We start from the raw sequence: 23,327 nt of genomic DNA on the forward strand, positions 1-23,327 counted from the left end.
TTGTGGCTCCCAGTGGGTTTTTTGGGGTGGGAAACGGGTCCAAATGGCTCTTTGATTGTTTAAGGTTGCCGACCCCAGGATTAGAACTTACTGTTCTCCTTTTTCTTATTGCCTGCTGCCAGGCTGGCAGTTGCCCGACGTACCCGCAGTGAAAGTGAGTCTTCGTTGCCGCCCAGTCTCCCTTCTTCTTTCTCTGCCCCTTCTTTCCTGAAAAGCTTGTACCAGAGCTCTGGGAAGCGGCTTCTCCACCTGAAGGTGATCCCCCCAGGAGGTGAGAGCGCTGTTCCTGCCCGCCTGCCCTGCCGCATTTCCACCTGCCTGGCTTGCCAGAGCCTCACTGGCTGCTTAGGGCGCATCTCATGAGCACCCCTGCCTGATGCACTTCTTTGGAGCTGCAGGCAGAGGTTCGGCTTAACGTGGCCCCACTCATCAACGCTGACGTCACTTTGGTACACATCAACATTGCCGACCCGCAGGGTGAGACATCTGGGGTCCCTCCTAGTGTTCATGGTTACCCAGCTTTCAAAGTCACCCTGTAAGGCTTTGTGGCTTTCTCACAGGTCTTCCTTTGTCTGCTCACTTGTCCTGGATAAGTGTGAGGGGATTTTTCAATGCTTTTGGGGTCGAAGGTCAGCACAGACAATTTGGCAGGGTTCCTAATAGTCCTCCTACAACTAATTTAAGCACATGTTGCTTCATAGCAATAGCACTTGGACTTACATACCGCTTCACAATCCTTTTACAGCCCTCTCTAAGCGGTTTACAGAGTCGGAATATTGCCCCCAACAATATGGATCCTCATTTTACCCACCTCGGAAAGGATAGAAAGCTGAGTCAATCTTAATAGAGAAGATACACTTTCCAGAAAAGGTGGCTCAGTGGCTAAGACGCTGAGCTTGTCGATCAGAAAGATCGGCAGTTTGGTGGTTCGAATCCCTAGCGCCACATAATGGAGTGAGCTCCCGTTACTCCTCCCAGCTTCTGCCAACCTAGCAGTTGGAAAGCACGTAAAATGCAAGTAGAAAAAATAGGAGCCACCTTTGTGGGAAGGGAGCAGCGTTCCGTGCGCCTTTGGCGTTTAGTCATGCCGGCCACATGACCACGGAGACGTCTTCAGACAGCGCTGGCTCTTTGGCTTTGAAACGGAGATGAGCACTGCCCCCTAGAGTCAGGAATGACTAGCACACATGTGCGAGAGAAACCTTTACCTTAACCTTTGCAGAATTGGTAAAATTACCTGACCTTGAATAAAACGATTTGATTTAAAAAAAACAACCCAAATAATTTCAGTTTACATTATTGCTAGTTAATGTAAAAGTTTTTTGTTTTTTTTTTAACTGTTCAGGGTTTTCTTGAGGTACGGAAAGCTCTGGCAATGTTGATCATTTTAGCGGTCACTGTACTAACGAGCATTTTGGTATTTTTGCTGTGTGGCAAAGTGTGATGAATCTTGGCATGTTTTTTTTTTTTTTTACCACTGCAAAATAGCACAATTTCAGCCATCTGCAGCCACCTGGTCCGAGTATCTCATTTTCACAGTGCACTTTTGAATCAGCCAGCTTTAGCTTCATGCAGGCAACAGTGGGACATTTCAGGCATGTTTTGATTGGGGAGTAGTGATGGATGCTTCCATTTTTTTTTTTAAAAAGTGTGGCTTGTCTCTCTTGCTTATGAACCCAGCTATTACGTAAAGTTGATTGAATTAAATTTATTCTCTGCCCATCCTGTGGTTCAAGGCGACTCTGAGCTATTTGCGGAGTCCAACTTTCTGGTTTTGATGTTATTCCTGGGGTGTGGAATGACCTTTATGGTGTCAACATTAAAGTTCAAGGAACAAGAATGAAAGATACAGACATTGCTTTATGAGTTTAGATGTAAGGCAATCTCTTCACCTTTGCAGTGAACATTTTTTGACTCGATAAAAATTCCATAAAATTGAAGTTTTAACATATCTGGATCTATTGTGCCTTCTCTTGACCTGGGCCTTACCTCGTGAGGTCTAAGTGAAAACTTAAGAACTTTATTCATTTAATCGAGATGAGAGCCACAGGGAGTCATTCAAACCTACTTTTTTCTTCCTTGTGATGGTTTAGACCAAGGGCCACCAACCTTTTGGACCTCAGGGACCAATAAATTCATAATTTAAAACCCCGTGGACCACTAATATGATCTGTCTCATGGCCAGCTGGGTGGGTGTGGCTAGGTGGTCATGTGACTGGGTGGGCATGGCCAACTCGGTGTCACTCACATCGAGGGGCACCTCGCCAGCCTCTAGTTGCCCCTCCCCTCTCAGCCACTCCTTGCCTGCCCACCAGGGCTTTTTAGGGTCCCAACAGGAAGCAGTTGCTGGAGCTAAGCAGCCACCATGGGAAAGAGTTGGTCAATACTTGGCTCAGTCAATTGGATCTGACTGAGAAGGAGGCTCATCAGAAGTGCCTCACTGAGGATTACGAGCATAGGCTTTCCAAGCAGCGGAGTACAAGGCCAGGTACCAGCCCCTGGAGGCTCAGCAGACTTAAGATGGTCAGCCAGTTCCAGGCCATGATGCAGTCACACTGGAACAAGGCCCTCCGTCTCTTCACCATCACCAGCACTTCCCTCCAGCCTTCACCCAAAACCCTGCACCAGGAGGCTGAAGCAGACCCCAAGTCAGGATTTCTCCCCCCTCTGACCCACAAGAAGACCCCAAAGGGGAGACTCTCTGCAGCAACACAAGCATTCATTGCACGTATCCGGCCTAGGAGCTGTAGTTTGAGGACCCCTGATTTAGTGCAATATAAAAAAATGCAAAGAATTTTTCTGCGGACCACCAAAATTTTCTCACGGACCACCAGTTGGTGATCGCTGATCTAGAAAACTAAAAGGTTTCTGCAGATTTCAGGGAGAAGAAGTCAGAACATATTGTGGATTGGCTGCCCTTTGTAAAGTTCCCAATTGGCTCTTCGTTTGTCAACGAGTTACTGGGAGATCATTTAATCAAAGCCACTGGAAAATTCTTCTTTCTCTTCCAGGTCATTTGGAATACAGGTAGTACAAACAATTGAGCCAAAATGTCCGTTGCTAAGCAAGACAGTTGTTAAGTGAGTTTCACCCCATTTCCCCACCTTTCCTGTCAGAGTTGTTAAGTGAATCACTGTGGTGGCTAAGTTAGTAACACAAGGAAATTTTGGTTTCTGAAGCTTTCTCAAATCCAAGGCAAAACCTTGCCCCCAAGCTTCTGATCCATCCTGCCTGGGAACACAGATACAAAGGTTGCCTTTTGCAAGCGCCTTGAGGAGATAGATTCTCTAACGCTTGAGACATACCTAGGTTTTGAACCGAAGGTTCATGCATTCCGCTTAATTTTAGGGCCAACCCAGAATGTACCCGTGGAGTTGTACCACAGCTTAAAACAAGGTAAGGCAAGGGTCTCCAAACCTGGGCAAAGTTTTGACTTGTGGACTTCAACTCCCAGAATTACCTCAGCTAGTCACATTGGTTGTGGAATTCTGGGAGTTGAAGTTCACCAGTTGCCAGGTTTTGAGCCCCTGCAAACATAAAAGGAAAGAGATCTCCAAGCCAGCCAGGTCAATGAATTGAAGCTGCTACTAACCAGATAGCCTTGGGGAGAAAAGTTTTCATGGCTTTTCTCAACTTCCCCAAGCATTTGCCTGCTGTTTTTTTCCCTCCAGTGCATGTGTGTGTTTTGGTTCTTTGACTCCTTTCAAAGAGTGCAGACTGAAGCATGATTTGGAGGCATTAAGATAATTGCCTTTCTTCCAAGGAAAAGAGAAGTTGAACCGAAAGCAAAGGCACAGTAAAAATGCCAATATTAGCAACAGCATAAAAAATTTCTCTTGGGTCAGCTGGATCAAACCAGAAGCGTTTGCTGTTGAACACGGGAAAATAATGACAACTTAACTTTGGATGACGGGCGTGGAATATTACTGCCAAGGTCTAATGGAGGGTGGTAGGAATTCCCACTTTGTTTTTGGAGAAGCTCAGTGTGGTTCATGAAACAGGAAGAAGAAAGTAGTTTTGTAAGTATTATATGTTTTGGATGGCGAAGTTCTGCAAAATTTCTCCCTTGTAGTGTAGACAAGTCTGAATACACACTCCGAACAGGGTCTTGCAGCTGTTTGAAATAAAACCAGGGTATTATTGAGGGCTAATTCTTTGGAAATTCCTTGCGCCTCTTACACACTTGCTTTAAGAATAATGTTGAGCCATCTGGTGTGCAAAGAAAATTGTGTTTGGAAGTAATTACTATTATAATGCATTAATGGTTTTGCTGTTTGATTTAATACCAATTTTTTTTAAAAAAAACCCATAATCCAGGCTCCCAAGGGAAGGAATGTTTTGCATTATGTTAAAAAACTATTATGACTTTTTTTTGCACTGCCAGAGGAAAAATGAGAATGATTAAACTGTAAACATATTTAACTTCCAGAAGAGCTTATCTGAATGCTTGTTTGAATTATAGCTTCAGGGATAATTTGAAACCAAATTGTTGATACTGCTAATTCCCTTTTTGGAAATTTGCTGTTCATAACCTTTTTAGGACTAGGGGGCTATGCCTGTGGGTTTTTTCTCTCTCCCCTTATTGTTCTTGTTAAACCATTCCTGTGGCTGTTGAACATTGAAACTTTTATTAGATCGTTGGTGTGGGCTCGAGGGCTCAGTGATTAAAGACAACTGAGCTTGTCAGCTAGCATCTGGGGTTCAAGACCCAAGCGTTGTGCAATGGGGTGAGCTCCCATTCCGTTCCCCAGCTCCTGCCCATCTAGCAGTTTGAAAGCACGCAAATGCGAGTAGATAAATAGGTACCATTTCGGTGGGAAGGTTGTGTGTGCCTCGGCATATAGTCATGCCAACCACATCACCATGGAAATTGTCTTCAGACAACACTGGCTCCCTCGGCTAAGAAACAGAGATGAGCACCTCTCCCTAGGCACAACTGGGTAGGGGAAACTCACCTTTACCTGTAAATAGGTAGACTTCAAATAATTGTAACTGCAGGAGAGACAGATTTTTAAAGATGGCAGTTCAGACACAGTTAATTGCTTAGTTTTTAACCATCTATTTTTTTCATGTCCAGCCTCTTCCTTAACGGAGGGGAAGAAAGAAAAACACGTTTAGAAAAGTTTTCCCAGGAGCACCATAGAGGAAAGTCCTTGAATCTCTTCCATCTGCAGCCCCAATGGCTTCTCTGAGGCTTTGGAAATGTTTACGTTTCTCAGCTCAGCTTTCATAACCTTTGTGAGGAGGGAGCACAGTCCCTCTCATGTTTTGCAAATAACACAAGTGTGTTTTGCTTTATGGAAAGAGCTGCAAAAGTGTTAAAAGCTGGTCTGTTCGGGTACTTCCCACCCTTGAGTAGGAGGAAACCAGTTTCCCCCTTCCAATTACCAAAGAAGGGAATTTCTTTTCTATGCCTCAGTGCAGTTTGCTTTAAAAACAAACAAAAGCCCAATGTTGTGCCTCAAATTCATGTATTCCTCCTCCTTTTTAACTCGATTAGTTTTTTTCTTTTAAAGATGGCTTGCTTTTTCAGTTTTGATTTAAGGCCCATTTATAGAACCCTGTTTTAGCTCCTGTACTGGAAAAATGAAATCCTAGGGTTGGGGACGTAGGTTAACTCAAGTACATGAATTGATAGTATGTGAAAATAAAGGTTCCCCTCGCACATATGTGCTAGTTGTTCCCGACTCTATGGGGCCCATGCTCATATTCGTTCAAAAGCCGAGAGTCAGCGCTGTCCGAAGATGTCTCCTTGGTCATGTGGCTGGAATGACTAAACACTGAAGGCGCACTGGACACTGATACCTTCCCACCAAAGGTGGTTCCTATTTTCCTACTTGCCATTTACGTGCTTTTGAACTACTAGGTTGGCAGAAGCTGGGACAAGTAAGGGGAGCCCACTCTGTTACGGGTGCTGGGGATTCGAACCACTGAACTGCCAACCTTTCTGATCGACAAGCTCAGAGTCCTAGCCACTGAGCCACTGCATCCCTTGAAATTGCAGAACTGGGAGAAAAAGGAAGGGGTCTCTTTTGGCTGCGAAGAAGATGAGCAAGCAAGGTTTTCCTTGTGGTTGTCGTGTACCATTAGGGGTGCTCTTGGATTGAAGTGATGCCAGGTCCCCCATGGAACATCTGAGCTGCCCCTGATCCTGGTGACCGAACTCAACCTTGGGTGTATAAATGCTCTTGCTGTCTTTGGATGGGCTGAGCTCAGTGTTCACAAGAAGAGCTGTTTCTAGTGACTCCTGTTGTGTTTTTCTTCCCTCCTGGTCCCTCCTGCAGCGATGTGGAGAAAAGGAAGAGGACTTCCTCCGTGTGCAGCATGACTCTCTAAATGCTGGTGGTATCACCCTGCCCCCCCGTCGGATCTCCTGGCGGCAGAGGATCTTCCTAAGGGTGGCATCCCCCATGAAGAAGTCTCCTTCAGCCATGCAGCTTGAAGGTCAGTGTCTGCTCAGAGAAAATGATTCAGGCAGTGCAGTTGGCCGCCCCTTTCTCTTTTAAGGATGGTGCTCTGACCCCCACCTTGTTCGTTCATAAACGACAGCCAAACAGAACTTCAAAGGTAATATTTTTATCAGTCCCGGCTTTTGCTGGCTGCGAGCCCAAAAATAAACACAGATAAATCTCTGGCAAAAGTTAAACAGCAATGCAAAAACAAACTCTTACAGCAAACCACTTCTCCAAGTTGGTTTCTCTGAATCTTGAACACAAACAGGGAACCTAGACTCGAACATGAACGGAACGAACGTTGACTTACTACAACTAGAGCGTGGCACTATCAGTCTTTTATCCACAGGAGGAGATCCTTAACGAGCCACAGCTGCTCGTTATGCTCTCCTGTGAGCATCCTGAAACCACTCACAGGAGGTTTCTGTGTCAGAGTCTGATAGCAGCTCCAAAGGCTCCTACCGAGCCACAACAGATGGGTATCTGTTGGTGATTCACATCTAGGTTCCAAAGTGTCTGTGGATTCTCAGTCATCCAGGTCACGGGTTGTCCCAAAGGTGCTTTTTTCTTTCTTTCTTTTTTTTAAATTATTATTTTTTATTAGTAAAAAAATATACACAGCCAATAGATTGCAAAAGACAATACAACATCCACCACTGTTTCTTTACATTGACTACGTTCGAGACATTCCATAATTACAAAAGCATTATGGACATCAAAAGTTAGGCATCTTCTTCCCTCCCTCCTTGTTCCCTCCCTCATTTCTTCTCTCCCACTCCCCTTCCCTCCCTCCCTCCTTCTCCTCCTTCCCTCCTTCCTTCCCTCCTTCTTTTCCTCCTTTTCTCCTTCCCTTCCCCCTCCCGTTCCTCCTTCCTTCCCCCTTCCTTCTCTCATACATTCCCTCCTTCCTTCCCTCCTTCCCTCCTTCCTTTCTTTCTCTTAGATTCCCTCCTTTCTTCCCTCCTTCCTTCCTTTCGTCTCTCCTTCCTCCTTCCTTCCTTCCCTCCTTCCCTCCTTACTTCCCTCCCTGCTTCCCTCCCTCCCTTCCTACCCCGCTTTCTTCTCTTTCTTCTCTCCTTCCTTCTTTCCACCTCTCCTTCCCTTCTCTCCTTACTCTTCCTCCCCTTTAACCTTCCCCCCTTCTTCCGATTCTCCCCTCTTTCCTACTCCTACATTCCCTCCCATTCTTCTCTGCCTTTCCCTTTCTCCTATTCCTCTCCTTTCTCCTCTCCTTCCTGTCTTTCCTTCTACCCCTCCCTCCATCCACTCTAACCGTTGTTGCATTTGCATATTCTCCTCTACTGAGGACAGACCTGGTTCTCTTTTTCTTTTCTTGTTTAAAAAGGCAAGATTTACAAAGGTGCTTTTTTCAAGAGGCAACCCAACTTTCTGTTTTTTTCTGGGAAGACATTTCGCTTCTCCTCCAAGAAGCTTCTTCAGCTTTGATGGTGGGAAATGCAATGACCAGCTGTCTGCAAGGGGTATAAATCCTTCTGCTCCATACCATCCAGTCAGACCTGAAGAAGCTTCTTGGATGAGGATATGTGATAGGTAGGTAGATAGGTATATATATTTATGGATAAAGGAGTATAATGGATGCTTAACGATGTAGAAAAGTTGCAGAGACAATATTTATGTTTAAAAAAAAAAAGGAAAAAAACCCTGGTTTAATAAAAATATTTTTAAAAGAAAAGAAAAACAGGCTGCTCCTTTCAGTGTTTCTGCTGCAAGTCTTCATAAACACAATGACTCCACAGCTTCTGCCAACAGCTGCTTTGGAGTCTGTACTGAAAGGACCCCTTAATGTGTCCCCGTGTCTCCCATGAGCTCATACCTCTGAAGGGCCCTTGTCCAGGAGGAAGAGTTTTGTGTGGTTTCCTTTCATTTCCAACTACTTCAAAGCCTGATTGATGATAAATAAAAGATCCTGCTGCTTGGGAGCTCTTTAGGCAGAGAATGATAAAAGCCCTTTTGTATTGTTGAAGGGATCTGTTGGTTCAAGAGTACCCTTCCCGATACAGCATGTAATGAGTGTTGTTTGATGTTAAAAGGTGTCGCCTATATCTGTACTCATTGGGGGTACCAAATGGGAGAGAATCTGAAATAAAAAAATAATGTGTTCTTTCTTGGTTTTTATTTTCTGAACAGATAGAGTTCTATCTATCTATCTATCTATCTATCTATCTATCTATCTATCTATCTATCTATCTATCTATCTATCTATCTATCTATCATCTATCTATCTATCTATCTATCTATCTATCTATCTATCTATCTATCTATCTATCTATCTATCTATCTTCTATCTATCTATCTATCCCATCCATCCATCCATCCATCCATCCATATCTATCTATCTATCTATCTATCTATCTATCTATCTATCTATCTATCTATCTATCTATCTATCTATCTATCTATCTATCTATCTATCTATCTATCTATCTATCTGTCTGTCTGTCCATCTATGTCTGTCTGTCTGTCTATCTCTCTCTCTCTCTCTCTCTCCATCCATCCATCTCTCTCCATCCATCCATATCTATCTATCTATCTATCTATCTATCTATCTATCTATCTATCTATCTATCTATCTCTCTCTCTATCATCTATCCTCTGTCTGTCCATCCATGTCTGTCTGTCTCTCTCTCTCTCACTATGTCTGTCTGTCTATCATCTATCTATCTATCTATCTATCTATCTATCTATCTATCTATCTATCATCTCTATCATATATCCTCTGTCTGTCTGTCCGTCCATGTCTGTCTTTCTCTCCCTCTCTCCCCCTTACTATATCTGTCTGTCTGTCCATCCATCCATTAAAGTTTCAGGATTTCTCTTGTTTGTCTTTCAAATACATCAATTTCTGGATATCTGGATATAACAGATATGAGGAACCATGGCCCCCTTTATGTTTTGTGGACTTCAACTGCCAGAATTCCTGAGCTGGAATGGGCCCTAACTCAGGAATTCTGGGAGTTGAAGTCCACAAGTCATAAATGGGCCATTATTGTTCCCCACCCCTGGCATACAGGGTAGTTGAAACTGAGGTTGCATTGTGTTAGGGACTTCGCAGCACAAACCAAATTCCAAAAGTTGTTTGTTCGGGTCTCTGCAGGATTTGCAACCAACCATTTGTAGGTTGATGGGGTGGGATGGGGGAAGTGTAACACACAGGTAATGGGATGGACAGGGCAACATAAAAAAACACACAATTAGGGTTGGGCTGCGTTTCCTTAAAGCAGGCCCCAAGTACAGATACTGGATAGCATTTACCGAATTCACCATTAACAAAATTCCCAGATGGCTGTGATGAAAAAGAACTGCTGCCGTTATCTCCGCTTCCACCGTCCTTTGACGAAGTGCCCCTGGTTTCCTTCTTGCAAAATGAGGATGTTGAGGACCAGACTGGAGAGAAAGAAGAAGTCGGAGGAGCTGCAGAGCCTGTGGAGAAAGCGATCCACCAGCAGATCCTCCTCCTTCGGATGTAGAAGGAAAACCAGAAACTGGAAGGTTGGTGCAGGCCTCAGGCTAGCCAGGTGATCCCGAGGGGGATGAAGAACTTCCTGGGGCATTTGTGGACTTATACTCTGCCTTTCCAGTATCTTTTTTTTAAAATGACTCACTAGTTGATAACCCGGTGTTGCCCGGGTATTTATTTATAGGGGGGGGGGGGGGAATGTCCTGACCAAACTTAATTTCTAATGTTGAATTTTCCCCCTTACCAGAGGGAGCCCCCTTGTGGAGTACTGTGATGCCATTTCCATGGCAACTCTACTGCACTGTACAGTAGAAGCCATTTTACAGCAGGACAGTAGAAGCCATTTTATAGCACAACAGGCTGTATCTTAACAGAACGAACATCCCCCAATGGGTTTTAGGGGTGTCTTACCCCCACAATATTTTTCCAGAGGGTAAATGATCTGTGTATCACATTTGGTTGAAATTGCTTGAGGCGTTCCAGAGTTATGCTGGAACACACACACACACACACACACACACACACACACACACAGCCATTTTTATATATATATAGATTAAATAGTTACAAGAATCACAAACCCATCTTGCTGTTTTAGCATAGCAGTTGTGTATGTCTGGCTGTGAGCTCCCTATAGCAGCTCAGCGCCTCAAAATTATCTTTTGTTTTCCTCTGGCCTCTAAATTGTATTTCAAGAAAATAGTCTTCTTTTATTCATTCTATCTTGATGGTCTGTCCTTCCTTCCTTCCTTCCTCTGAAACCTGCCTATTTGCTTGCTTCTTAGAATTTCTTCCCACAACAATTTCTAAACATGGTTCAGTGGATCAGATGTTTAGTTTAGTTTAGTGGCAAACATGTCAGCCTGGGCAGAAGAGGTCCTCTTTGCTGCTTTGCTGGTCTTTGCCATCAGTGCCAAGAAGAAGGCAGCTTTAGGTGTTCTTCATCCCTTCAGGGAGAGGGAACCCAGTTCCAGCAGCTACGCGATTTGAGGACAAGCCTTAATATTCTCGGCCTGAAGATGTTGAGCGATGAAGGGCAGAACCTCTGCTCAGGTTCCTCACCCTCCTTTGCTTAGAACGAAGTGAGGAGATATCAAGAACATGTTGTTGGCACACACAGGTTGACATTCCTTTGGACATGGTCTCCAGAAACCTCCCCATCTGCATTCTGGTCCCATTCCCACCCCCAGCAACGAAACTCTGGATTTAGAGCTGCTTCATCTGTTTATATAATTTAGACTGGTCATCAAGAGGATGACCACCCTGCCAACAAAAGTGTGTATTGTCCAGGCTATGGTTTTCCCAGTTACAATGCATGGCTGTGAAAGTTGGACCATAAGAAAGGCTGAGTGCCAAGAATTGAGGCCTTTGAACTATGGTGTTGGAGAAGACTCCTGCAAGTCCCTTGGACTGCAAGGTGATCAAACCAAGTCAGTCCTAGAGGAGATCAACCCTGACTGCTCTTTAGAAGACAAGAATCTGAAGATGAAACTCAAATTGGCCATCTAATGAGAAGAGCCTAATGCTGGGAAAGACTGAGGGCAAAAGAAGAAGGGGAAGGCAGAGAATGAGGTAGCTGAATGGAGTCACCAAAGCAGTTGGCGGGAACTTAAATGGACTCCAGAGGATGGTAGAGGATAGGAAGGCTGGAGGAACGTTGCCCATGGGGTCATGATGGGTCAGACACAACTTCGCAACTTACAACAACCACAACAACATCAAGAGGAAGGAGGAAACTGATGGTCGCCATTGCTGATGGTTTCATACATGAAGATGGAGAAGAAGACATGGAAACAGAACAACCGCAGGGCTCTGAACTCTCTCCAGCCCTTCCAGGGGGACAAATGGGAGTGTGATCATTCCCAGAATGTTCCCAGAAGGCAGAGTCCAAATTGTTTACTCTGGAGAAGTTGTGCTTCAGCACATGCCCAGTCTGACCATGGGAAAATGTCCAAGTCCCACCTTGGATCTTGCACAAGCCTAAGTGTAGTTCCTGCCTCCCCTGCCTGCCCGTCCCAGTTGATCGTAGCATCTCTGGCTCCCCTCTGTCGAAGAGGTCGGCGTTTCCTTTTATTTCTCCTTTAATATCTCGCTTGAACGCCTGGGTGATGCATAAGACTATTTGGGTGATATACCATTTAATGGATGTCGAGGGAGGTCCGGGGGAAATAAAGCAGAGAATATATTCGGAGAATGAAGAGTGTTCTAATCGGCGGGCATTATGAGCTAAAAAGCATGAAGCCATTTATTTTCTCCCTCCTTCCCCTTCCTGGTGATGAATGTGAAAGGGGGAAAATGAGAAAATAACCAAGAGGGGCGCTGGGAATTCTGGCTGAGTGAAATTTTGACTCCTGGGTATTTCGGCTTCTTGTTGATGGCCGACGGGGCTGTTTCCATAGCAACCACCGTGCGGGACAAACCCAAGGGCTGTAGAGGGAAAATAACAAAGTTTCTGCAGCTGGAAGTTGCCTTTCTTCTAATTCCCCCCCTTCACTTCTTCTTTTCTTCTGTAACCTTATCCACCTTAATGACATTGATTAACCAACTTTTAACGCTTCCTGTTCTTCCTAATGCTATCGAGGAGTTTGAAGGAAGCTTTGTTTTGCAGAAGGTAAGTGTGCTGTTCCACTCACTCACACATCAGTGTGGTTTATGGAGTGTTTATTAGTCTTCCCGCCCCACTGGTTCTCTTTACCTGGCTTTAGAACTGTCCCAACTGAAGCCAATTACAAGCAAACCCAGATGATTTCCCAGGCAATGTCCAATTAGTCCATAACACAAATACCAAGCTGCTCAAACAGGGACTCCAATAAACCAACATACTTCCCCCTGGCAAAACTTAAAAATACATCCACATTAGCGCAGGGGTTATAGCAGTGATGGCTAACCTTTTTGTCGTTGCGTGCCATCACGTGCATTTTCAATGCACTCATGACACCCCCTGTGCCCTGACCCCTGCACATGTGTATGTGACTCCCCCTTGGTCCCCATGCATGCGCATACAACTCTCCGCCCTCTGTGCATGCATGCAAGACCTTCCCCCTGCATCCCATTTTGGGTCTAGTAGGCCTCCCTGTAGCCTCCTGGGACAAAAAACGGGCCGCAGGGGCACCATACCCCCTCATGCTCCCCCCACCCCCGTGCATGCCCACGTGACCTCCCCACCCATGCAGGTATGCGTGTCTCCCGCAAGTGCCCCTTCTTGCAAGTACACAGCAGAGACCCGAAAATCAGCTGGCTGACAGGAGGCGCGTGTGCATGCGCGGTGGAGCTGAGTTGGGGTGATGGCTCTTGTGCCCGTGGAGATGGCTCTGCATCTGAGGACAACACTGCTATGGAAAGAGGGTCTTCTCCCGCCTTCTGACTCAGGCAAAGGAACACTGTCCTTTGGGTGTTGCATTGAACACGAGAAGCATGCCATGTTTAGCAAATCCAACAAGGAAAACATTAGTCCAGAAGATGACCTTGAAAAGAAAGATTAGGTTCCAACCTTTTGTTGATGAAAGCTTAAAACATTTCCTGACATTGTAATTGACCCGGGCTTTAGAATTCCTTTGGTTGGGCAGGATATCCACCTTTTCCTGCTTATTAGTATTCTTAGAGGCGTGCTATCGAGGCATTCGTTATTGAGAAGACATTTGAAAGGAACAAGAAAGTTTGTTTCCTACAAAATCAGTTTTTCACTGGTGAAAAAAGTAAGGTTCCACATTTAGGCTAGAAAAAAGAAATGCACAGGTATAGTATAGATGGCATCTTGCTCAATAATAGTAACTGTGAGAGGGATCTTGGAGTCCTAGTGGACAGCTATTTAAATATGAGCCAGCAGTGTGCAGTAGCTGCCAAAAAAGCCAACACAGTTCTAGGCTGCATAAACGGAGGGATCGAATCAAGATCACATGAAGTGTTAATACCACTTTTTAATGCCTTGGTAAGGCCACACTTGGAACACTGCATCCAGTTTTGGTTGCCACGATGTAAAAAAAAAGATGTGGAGACTCTAGAAAGAGTGCAGAGAAGAGCAACAAAGATGATTAGGGAACTGGAGGCTAAAACATATGAAGAATGATTGCAGGAACTGGGCATAGCTAGTTTGATGAAAAGAATGACTAGGGGAGACATGATAGCAGTGTTCCAATATCTCAGAGGTTGCCACAAAGAAGAGGGAGTCAAGTATTCTCCAAATCACCTGAGGGCAGGACAAGAAGCAATGGGTGGAAACTGATCAAGGAGAGAAGCAACTTAGAACTAAGGAGAAATTTCCTGATAGTGAGAGCAATTAACCAATGGAACAATTTGTCTCCAGAAGTTGTGAAGGTACTGTAGCTGTTTATCTGAAGATGCTTCATGGGTCTTCTCTTTTGCAGCGAGCAGAGACGAGCTCCAATCCAGGAAAATTAAGCTGGACTATGAGGAAGTTGGAACCTGTCAGAAGGATGCCATTAACATCTGGGACAAGAAACTGTTGAATTGCAGAGCCAAGATCAGATGTGATGTGGAAGACATTCATACCACCCTGAAAGATGGTAAGTTCGGAGCCCGACGGACTTAGTGCCTGGGAAAAAGGCATGGGTCTCAACCAAGCAGAGGTGAGATGCTGCCGGTTCAGACTGGTTCACCTGAACTAGTAGTTCCGATTCAGCGCAGTTCGGAGAACCGGCAAATTGGTACCACTGGCTGACCCCACCTGTTTTTCAGGCCATTTTCAGGCCGTCTTTTTTTCCAGCCAAAATCAGCCTGATAATCAGCCTGAAATTGGCTGAAAAAAAGGCCTGAAAATGCCCTGAAAACCAGCCCAAAAAATACCACAAAACAACTTACTCAGCTTCTCTTCCTCTTGCAGCCAACTTTCCCAGTCTAGCTTGATGCAATCTTTGTATCTCTATCTCTCTCTGTCTCTTTCTCTCTCTTTCTCTCTTTCTCTGTCTCTCTCTGTCTCTGTCTGTCTGTCTGTCTGTCTCTTTCTCTCTCTCTCTCTCTCTCTCTCTCTCACACACGCAGACACACAGACGATCTTTCTTTCCTCCCACCCCCCCCCCCAGAGCCCCCTGGATTTCCTCCCCAACCACGCCTGTCCCGTACAGGTACCACCCACACATGTGATGTAGAGGTGACCATGCCCACTCATTTATATGACCTACCCAGCCACGCCCACCCAGCCACGCCCACCCAGCCGAGAACTGGCTGTTCAAAAATTTGGAACCCACCCCTGCATCCAAGGCTTGCATCTGCAAGGGAAATGGCAACCCATGCAGGAGAGGAACATTGCACAACATTTTTGCTGTGTCTCAAAATCTCAGCGGGGTTCCTTCCTTTGCATCTACTGCCTGGTGTTTTTAGTTAATTAGGGATTGATTACAGCATTGAGTTTTGATTCAGCCATTGAAGGATGAAAAAGAGAAAGATGTCCTTGAGTGGAAGTCAATTCTTGGTACTTCAGGAGCACCTCCAGGTTGGGTTTGTGTGTTTGTGGGTGGGTGTTTGCCAACAGGGTGTGTTGTTCCTTCTCCCTGAGATACTTTCCTTGCATTTCTCCAGTGGTGCAACTATATATAACCTGGTGGATTTCCTCTGCTGTCTCCCCACCATCCTAATAAAATCCGCCCCTGCTTAGCTTTCAAGGCCAATCAAAGGCAAAGCTTATTTTCTTAAGTTCAGAAATAGCCTCACTACTGTCAGGTATTTCAGCTGTTGCTCACACTCAAGGCTGTCCCTGTGTATGTATGTGTGATTGCAGGGGGAAAAAAAAGAAATTATGCATCTCTCTCTCTACCTTTCCATTCTTCACGGTTTTGTTCAGGTGTCCCCAAAAGCCGCCGGGGAGAAATTTGGCAGTTTCTGGCCGTGCAGCACCGCGTCAGACACCGGCTCCCAAATAAGCAACAGCCTCCTGACATCTCCTACAAAGATCTCTTGAAGCAGCTGACAACGCAGCAGCATGCCATCCTGGTGGACCTGGGTGAGGACGCTACTCGTCTGCCGGATGCTCTGGGCTGGATCCAGGGCATCCCCGTAATAGTGAAGTTGCAGCACTGATTGGTGATGCTGATCATCGTGCAAAGAGATCTCAGGCTGACGTTTGTTTTCAGTTGGAATTCCATTGATGGTTTTTCCCTGGAGCTCTTCTCGTAGGAAGCAAGCAGCCTGAGCTTTTCCTGAGTCCCGATGTTGTGACCTAGCTCCCCAAACATGAAAACCCTCTGACGTGAACTCAAAAGATTGCTTTGTTAGGATTGCCGGCAGCCCTGGCAAAAAGTTTGTCTCAGAGGCTAACAAGTCCATCTGGCCAGAAGATGAATAGTTGCCTGCCACCCCTATTCATCTCTGCCCCCTGCCTTTTATCCCCAGAGCTAGGGTGGGGCTTCGCTAGCAACAACGGCTCTTCCTTCCCAAGGATCGGCCCATAGATTTCCACTGCTCTCCTCTCCTCTACCTTCTGCACATCCACATGTCAGGCACTGGACCCAGCTGTTTCTCCTCTTCCTCATCAGCCACCTCCAGACCTGGGAGCTGTTGACACTCCATCTGAGAGCTGATGGATGGCTCAATCTCCACCTCTGTTTGTCTCTCTGCCAGATCCACTCCCTCTTCTCCCTTGGAGCTCTTGGGTTGCCTTGATGCTAATCCTGACTCCCACGCCTCCTCCTCCTCCTCAAATTCAGGAGGAAGGGCCGGCGGCTGACAGGCCACAACACCCGATTGTCTGGGTTCCAAATAGCATCCAAAAGTAAATCAGAGTCCAAGGGAAAGTATTCTTCAAAGTTCCAATTTATTAAGAGAGCCATGTTGGCACCTCTGGGAAAACCTGAATCTGAAAGCTTCCCCACCCAGTTGAAAGTTCAAGACCCTGCCCCCACATCCACAAGTCCATCACATGGTCCAATCTCCCACTGCCATGCTGGCAGTTCCACCCATCCAGTTCCGGTCAGGTGCAGAGGTGCAAAGACAAAGGATGGTTTTCTAGAAAGGATTTTGTTGTGACTACATAGTATGTGACTCCTTACATCCCCCCCATTTTCCCACAATAGAAAATGCATAGCAGAATAATAGAAAGTGTGGTAAGCCAAAGACCCCCAAAGAAAAGATGGTTGCAGGCCTGACACTGATTTCACTTCTGACCTCACCCCTTCTTGTTTCGTTCCCAGGAAGGACTTTCCCCACCCATCCCTACTTTTCGGCTCAACTGGCGCAGGACAGCTCTCGCTCTTCAACCTGCTGAAAGCCTACTCCTTGCTGGACAAGGAGGTGGGCTATTGTCAAGGCATCAGTTTCGTGGCCGGCGTGCTGCTCCTCCACATGAGTGAAGAGCAAGCCTTCGAAATGCTGAATTCCTCATGTATGATCTCGGGTTCCGGAAACAGTACAGGCCCGACATGATGTCACTGCAGGTAAGGCAAAAAACCAGAACCGGAATCAGAAGAGAATGGCAGAGTTGGAAGGGACTTTGGAGGTCTTCTAGTCCAACCCCATGCTTAGGCAGGAAACCCTAAAGCATTTCAAGACAATTGGCTATCCAATCTCTTCTTAAAAGCCTTCAGTGATGAAGCCCCCACAATTTCTGGAGGCAAGTTGTTCCACTGATTAATTGTTCTTTAAAAGAGTTTTATTGTTTTCAATTACAAAAATAAGCCTTCCATCTTTCCTTATGCAGTGTGTTGTCTGGGTACCAACATCTCTTTGCAACATCGTTCCTCTTTTGCCACATCTTTCACGTTCATATTAACAATATTTCCCTAAGTTTAGTATTATAATATATTAAGCATTTAAACATTATAAAACTCTCCATTTTTCTTCTATCTTCTAGTAATAATATATCAACATTAAACATCATTGTTCTTATCATACACATACTAACTGTTTTATATTTTTATCTAAGTGTATTATCTATTTATTTTTAGTTTTCTTCATTTCCAAACTCCTTTTTTGTTTCTCCAACCATTGGTAAAATACTTCCTAAATCATATAATATTCAGTTTGTTCTTTCTCTTTCATTTCTAATGTTAGTATATTCATTTCTGTACATTTTAATATTTCTTTATCACCTTCTCATCAATAGGATCTCTACACTTTTCCAATGTTGTGCAAATACAATTCTAGCTGCAGTTAATACATGAATGATTAAATATACATTCTCTTATTATTAATTTCAGGTAGAATTCCCAGCAGAAATGTTTCTGGCTTCAGCTCACACAGATTAATTGTTCTAGCTGTCAGGAAATTTCTCCCTAATTCTAGGTTGCCTCTCTCCTTGATTAGTTTCCACCTATTGCTTCTTGTTCTACCCTCAGGTGCTTTGGAGAATAGCTTGACTCCCTCTTCTTTGTGGCAGCCCCCGAGATATCGGAACACTGACTGGAAAGAACATGGTTGCCAATATGCTTGGCCATATATGGAGCTACGAATCTCCTAACCTCCCCTTTCTCCATATGTCCATGTAGATCCAGATGTACCAGCTGTCAAGGCTGCTTCATGATTATCACCGGGATCTTGACCACCATCTGGAAGAAAACGATATCAGCCCGAGCCTTTATGCTGCACCCTGGTTTCTCACTTTATTTGCCTCGCAATTTCCCTGGGATTCGTAGCCAGAATCTTTGGTAAGGATCCATTTTGCCTTGCAGTCCTAAGAAGCACATTCATTGCAGATGTCAACAGGAAAAAGCTAGAACAGAACAGGTCTTGTTGTGCCTTTTCTTTTCTTACTTCCTTTGGAGTGGCGACTCGTCTGCTCAATAGCCCAGGCGGAGGCCGTGCTATTAACTGTTCTCTGCTGATCGTTTTGTAAAATACTCTGCGATGTTGTGTTAAGATGCATTTCATTCTGAGATGAATGGCAGCTGCCCTCTCTTGCATGGATAGAATTTCTAATTGTAAAAACCCTTGCTGACCAGTGAAACTGCGTGTCCCATTGGTCATAAGTCGAGGCCTGCCTGTAATCTATTGTTTTGCTCTTTTCTCGCCCCAGATATCATTTCCTTCAAGGTACAGAAGTCATATTTAAGGTAGCACTATGCCTGCTTAGCACCCAGGAGGAGAGCATCATGTCGTGTGAGACATTTGAAGGCATTGTTGAGTTTCTTAAGAACACTCTGCCAGACATGTCACAGCCCCAGATGGAGAAGATAATGGCCCAGGTAACACAGGTTTATTCCTACCCGCCTTCTCTTTCTCCTTCCTAGGAGCAGAAATCCCGTTAAAGCATCACTTGATTGACAGTACTGAGTTCTGGGGGTAACCTATGTCTCACTGTTCCTTCTTTTTAAAAAAAATAACTTTCTAATAGTTTTAACAGATATAAATTATTTCTTATTTTTCTTTTCTCTTTTAGTTAATTCTGTATTGTTTTACTATGTCTGTTAAAACCCCTCTTTATTATTTACTTCTTGTGAATTAATTGCATTCACCCACCGAAAAATACAGGCAACAGTCCTTCAGGGAGTTAACTGCAGTTACAGACCTTATCAGTTCCTTGCAATAATTGCAAGGCTGTGAGCTCCCAGCCCAAAGGCTGCAAATTAAGTTCTGACCAGCAGGAAACACAATGAGCAAAATCTTCAGAAATATGAACTGTTGTCTTCTATGACAACCACTCCCCTCTCCTTCTATTTATTCCTCAGCCAGGGAGAGGCCATTCAGCATCACGTGTGCTTTGCTTCCCGAGTCGACTCCTTGTCCTCAGTTGCTCAGCTCTCCTAACTGCTCTGCGCATATGTGCATCTGGAACAGGCCCCAGCTGTTCTTCCTCCTCACTCATCTCAGCCTTCAAAGGCAGCTGCTTCTTCGGTGGCTGGGAAATGTCGGACGGGCATAGCTCTATCTTTGCGTCCGACACAGAGCCCTCATCAGAGCCTTCCGCAGGCTCCAGAACTGGCCCAAGTTCCTCCCCAACCTCCTCATCGCCTGAGTCTTCCACCAGCTCCGCTGGCGGGCCACAACAGGGAGCTTCCACCTTCCCTCTTTGCTTTGCATGTGGTTAGTCTTCTTTCACACTCTGAGGTCCAAAGAGTTCAGTTATTTGTCTTCTCTTCAAGTATAATACTTTATTGTCATTGTACGTATATACACAGTATACCCATACAACAAAATTCACATAACACCCATAGACCAGGCCAAGCACACATGACAATCCCACACATACCCCCACACACCAAAAATTCCCCGTCCCTAAACCACCCAAGCATCCACACAACAGACCAAGTAATGCTGTCCAACAGCTCACTGAGGGTGGCCTTTTAGTTCATTGTTGAGTGTAATTATAGTTCTGGGATAAAAGCTATTCAGAAGACGTGTGGTCTTAGTTTTAATCATTCTGTATCTTCTGCAAGAAGGCAACAGTTCAAAAAGATTGTAAGCAGGATGGGAAGAGTCTCTGAGAATGTTGTGCAACCTTCCTCAAACAGCGAGATGCGAAGATATCATCCAGGGCTGGTAGCTGGAGCCCGGTGGTATTCTGGGCAGTTTTAATGATTCTCTGTAGAGCTTTTTTGTCTGCTGCAGAGCTGCTCCTATGCCATGCAAGAATGCCGTATGTCAAGACACTCTCAATGGTGCTGTGATAGTAGGACAGAAGTAAGTACTGAGATAGATTTTTCTTCCTGAGCATTCTCAGGAAGTACAGCCTCTTCTGTGCCTTCCTCGCAAGCATGTTAGCATTCATAGACCACGAGAGGTCCTCTGAGATATAAATGTCCAGAAATTTAAAAGAATTTAATTTAAATTTAAAAGTAGCCAGTGGATTGTAAGGAAACATTTTTCCCTCTCTTTCATTACCCATGGTAGGTATTTGAGATGGACATTTCCAAACAGCTTCATGCCTATGAGGTGGAGTACCATGTTCTGCAGGACGAATTGCAAGAGAACCTGAGCCCTTGTGAGGAGATTGAAGCTTCAGAGAAACTTGAAAGGGCCAACAGTCAGCTGAAGAAGGCAGAATATGGACCTCTTAGAGAAACTTCAGGTAAAGCTCAACAAAGAAACAAGATCAATCTGAATTTGGGGCAGTTGACAATGTCAAATTAGGTAAAGAAGAAGCCCTCAAAGGAAATATCCACTTTTCTTCCTCTAGAAACAGGGCAAAGAAGAGCAACAAAGATATTAGGGACTGGAGCAGTAATGGTATTCTATTTTCTTCACTACTGGTTCGGTAGCGAGAGGCGCGTGTGCATGCCCATCTGGGCATTGATTATGTCTGGGTGGGTGGAGCCTTGTGCCACCGCCACTACCAGTTCGCCCCAAACTGGTGTGAACCGGCAGCATACCACCTCTGGACTGGAGGCTAAAGCATATAAAGAATGGTTGCAGGAACTGGATATGTCTAGTTTCATGAAAGAGGACTGGGGGAGACATGATAGCAGTCTTCCGATATCTCAGGGGTTGCACAAAGAAGAGGGAGTCAAGCTATTCTCCAAGGCACCTGAGGGTAGAACAGAAGCAACGGGTGGAACTAATCAGGAGAGAAGCAACCTAGAACTAAGGAGAAATTTCCTAATAGTTAGAACAATTAATCAGTGGAACAACTTGCCTCCAGAAGTTGTGAATGCCCCAACACTAGATGTTTTTAAGAAGATGTTGGATAACCATTTGTCTGAAGTGGTGTAGGATTTCCTGCCTAAGCAGGGGGTTGGACTAGAAGACCTCCAAGATCCCTTCCAACTCTTCCCTTCCTTTCCTTCCCTTCTCTTTCATTCCATTCCCTTCCATTTAGATGGAATTAAAAAAATGGACCGGAACCAGTGATTAACAAACTTGATCTGAGGCTAGATTGCTGACTTGATGGGAGTAAGAAATAGGATAAATAAAATACAATGTATTTCTTTAAAATAAAATAAAATCTAAAGGGGACCTTTCTGAAACGAAGGGCTGCCCTTTATAATAAAGGATGGCTGGCCAATCTAGGAATCTAGCCTGGCGGAAGTGAAGGACCTCCTCTGACCATCTCTATTCCTCTTTCTGCTCCTTCTTAGATAGCCCATTCTAAGATCCAAGGCGTGGAGGCCAACTTGGAAGAGGCCCTGAGGAGGGAGACCCAGATGATGATTTATCCAGTCCCTGGAAGAGGAAAAGGTTCTATACCAGAAGACCTTGGAGAAGATCTGCAGGCTACCTGCCCCAAGAGGCCCTGTCTGACTGTGAAGAGCTGCTGAAAGAAGTCAACTGTCATCCAAACAAATTCTAGAAGGAAGCCATAAATGAGGGAGAGACGCAATGGGGAAAAAAAGAGAGAGAGAGAGAGGAATATGGTTTCTCATAGATGGAAACAAAGAACAGGCCGAGGCCACTGCTGGAAGGGAGATCCACCTCATCTCACAAGATTCTACAAGTAGCAGCCGCAGTAGCGAAAAGGCCTTTTTTTCAACCTCAATATGCAAATCCCAAGTTCATGTCTTCTTCTTTTTTATATAACGCATGTACATAATTTGCAGTGCGCAGAACAAAAGACGGGATCGAATGAAGAAGGTCAGGTGTACATTTAGGGCTGATCGAAACGGGGGAAAACCGGTGGAATTGAGACTGCTTGTAACTTAAACATGGGAGACTCTACCTTCCCACAGCCAAGGAAGGCAACGGGGTCTTTTCTACACACTGATCAACACTTGAAAAAACTAAAAATAAAAAGCAAGAATGTATTTACACCTCCAAAAAAGCAGCACAGGTCCCAGCTGAGGGTGGCTGAGGGGTGGGATGGGGGGTGCTGTGCATGTCTGCTACATGTTGGGGGTCCATTTCTAAAGTTCCTCAGGGAACTTTATCTCTGGTCCTTCCTTTGCGCTGGGAACAGTTGTGCTCCAGCGGACACAACTGGCCTCTCCTCCTGTCCCCTTCAGGGAGAGCTAGTGATGAAAAGTTGATGAAAAGTCACCCATTCCCTATCCTGAAAAGCAAAGAAGACCTATCAGGGACCCCCTTTCACTCCCCCTTCCTTGTGAGACAGAGAACGAAAAATGAGTGTTTAAGGTGTGGCTGGGGTGGGAGTGTGTCAGAACGCAGGTAGGACTTTCCAAGCAAGCTCCTCTCCTGGGGAAAGTTGCCTGAAATGCTTGGGATCAACTCCTTTCCTATGACTTGCAGGAATTCGTTGGGTTGAGTGTTATCTTAGCCCCTTGTAGATTCTTCATGCTCTTGAGATTTAGTTGTGCCACGGTCCGCCCTGTCACTTCAGCAATGGCTCAGAGATGCTATGGAGCACTACAAGTCCTGAGAGGCTTAAATAGGATAGATGGGATGTCCTTCAGCTGAATGCCAAATCCTGAAGCCCGATTCCACTTGGCCAAGGAGAAATCCTTGTAAGATCTTCCTACTTCCTCAATTCTCTAGCTTTTTTCCTCTTCAAAAGTTAGTATTTCTTCCCAGGGAAGATCCCATAAACCTTCAACGTTGCACCTGCAACGGAAGAACAAATA

The 23,327-nt window shown here is 45.1% G+C and overlaps 1 protein-coding gene across 1 annotated transcript in view; it reads left to right on the plus strand.

The window, feature by feature from the left end:
* Positions 1-22,412, plus strand: part of LOC116514991 (TBC1 domain family member 4-like) — a 46,639-nt gene extending 24,227 nt beyond the window's left edge. Inside the window, 19 exon segments of the mRNA XM_032226859.1 lie at positions 6,285-6,322; positions 6,325-6,444; positions 9,753-9,865; positions 9,867-9,903; positions 9,906-9,962; positions 14,295-14,453; positions 15,728-15,886; positions 17,073-17,108; positions 17,111-17,251; positions 17,254-17,315; positions 18,366-18,498; positions 18,501-18,524; positions 18,893-18,895; positions 18,898-19,061; positions 20,707-20,850; positions 20,852-20,884; positions 21,891-21,961; positions 21,963-22,026; positions 22,028-22,412. Of these exon segments, the coding sequence (XP_032082750.1) occupies positions 6,285-6,322; positions 6,325-6,444; positions 9,753-9,865; positions 9,867-9,903; positions 9,906-9,962; positions 14,295-14,453; positions 15,728-15,886; positions 17,073-17,108; positions 17,111-17,251; positions 17,254-17,315; positions 18,366-18,498; positions 18,501-18,524; positions 18,893-18,895; positions 18,898-19,061; positions 20,707-20,850; positions 20,852-20,884; positions 21,891-21,961; positions 21,963-22,026; positions 22,028-22,102 (1,633 nt within the window). The 3' untranslated portion in view covers positions 22,103-22,412.
* Positions 22,413-23,327: the final 915 nt, after the last annotated feature.

Source organism: Thamnophis elegans, chromosome 11 (genome assembly GCF_009769535.1).
Source record: "Thamnophis elegans isolate rThaEle1 chromosome 11, rThaEle1.pri, whole genome shotgun sequence".
NCBI classification, from domain to species: domain Eukaryota; kingdom Metazoa; phylum Chordata; class Lepidosauria; order Squamata; family Colubridae; genus Thamnophis; species Thamnophis elegans.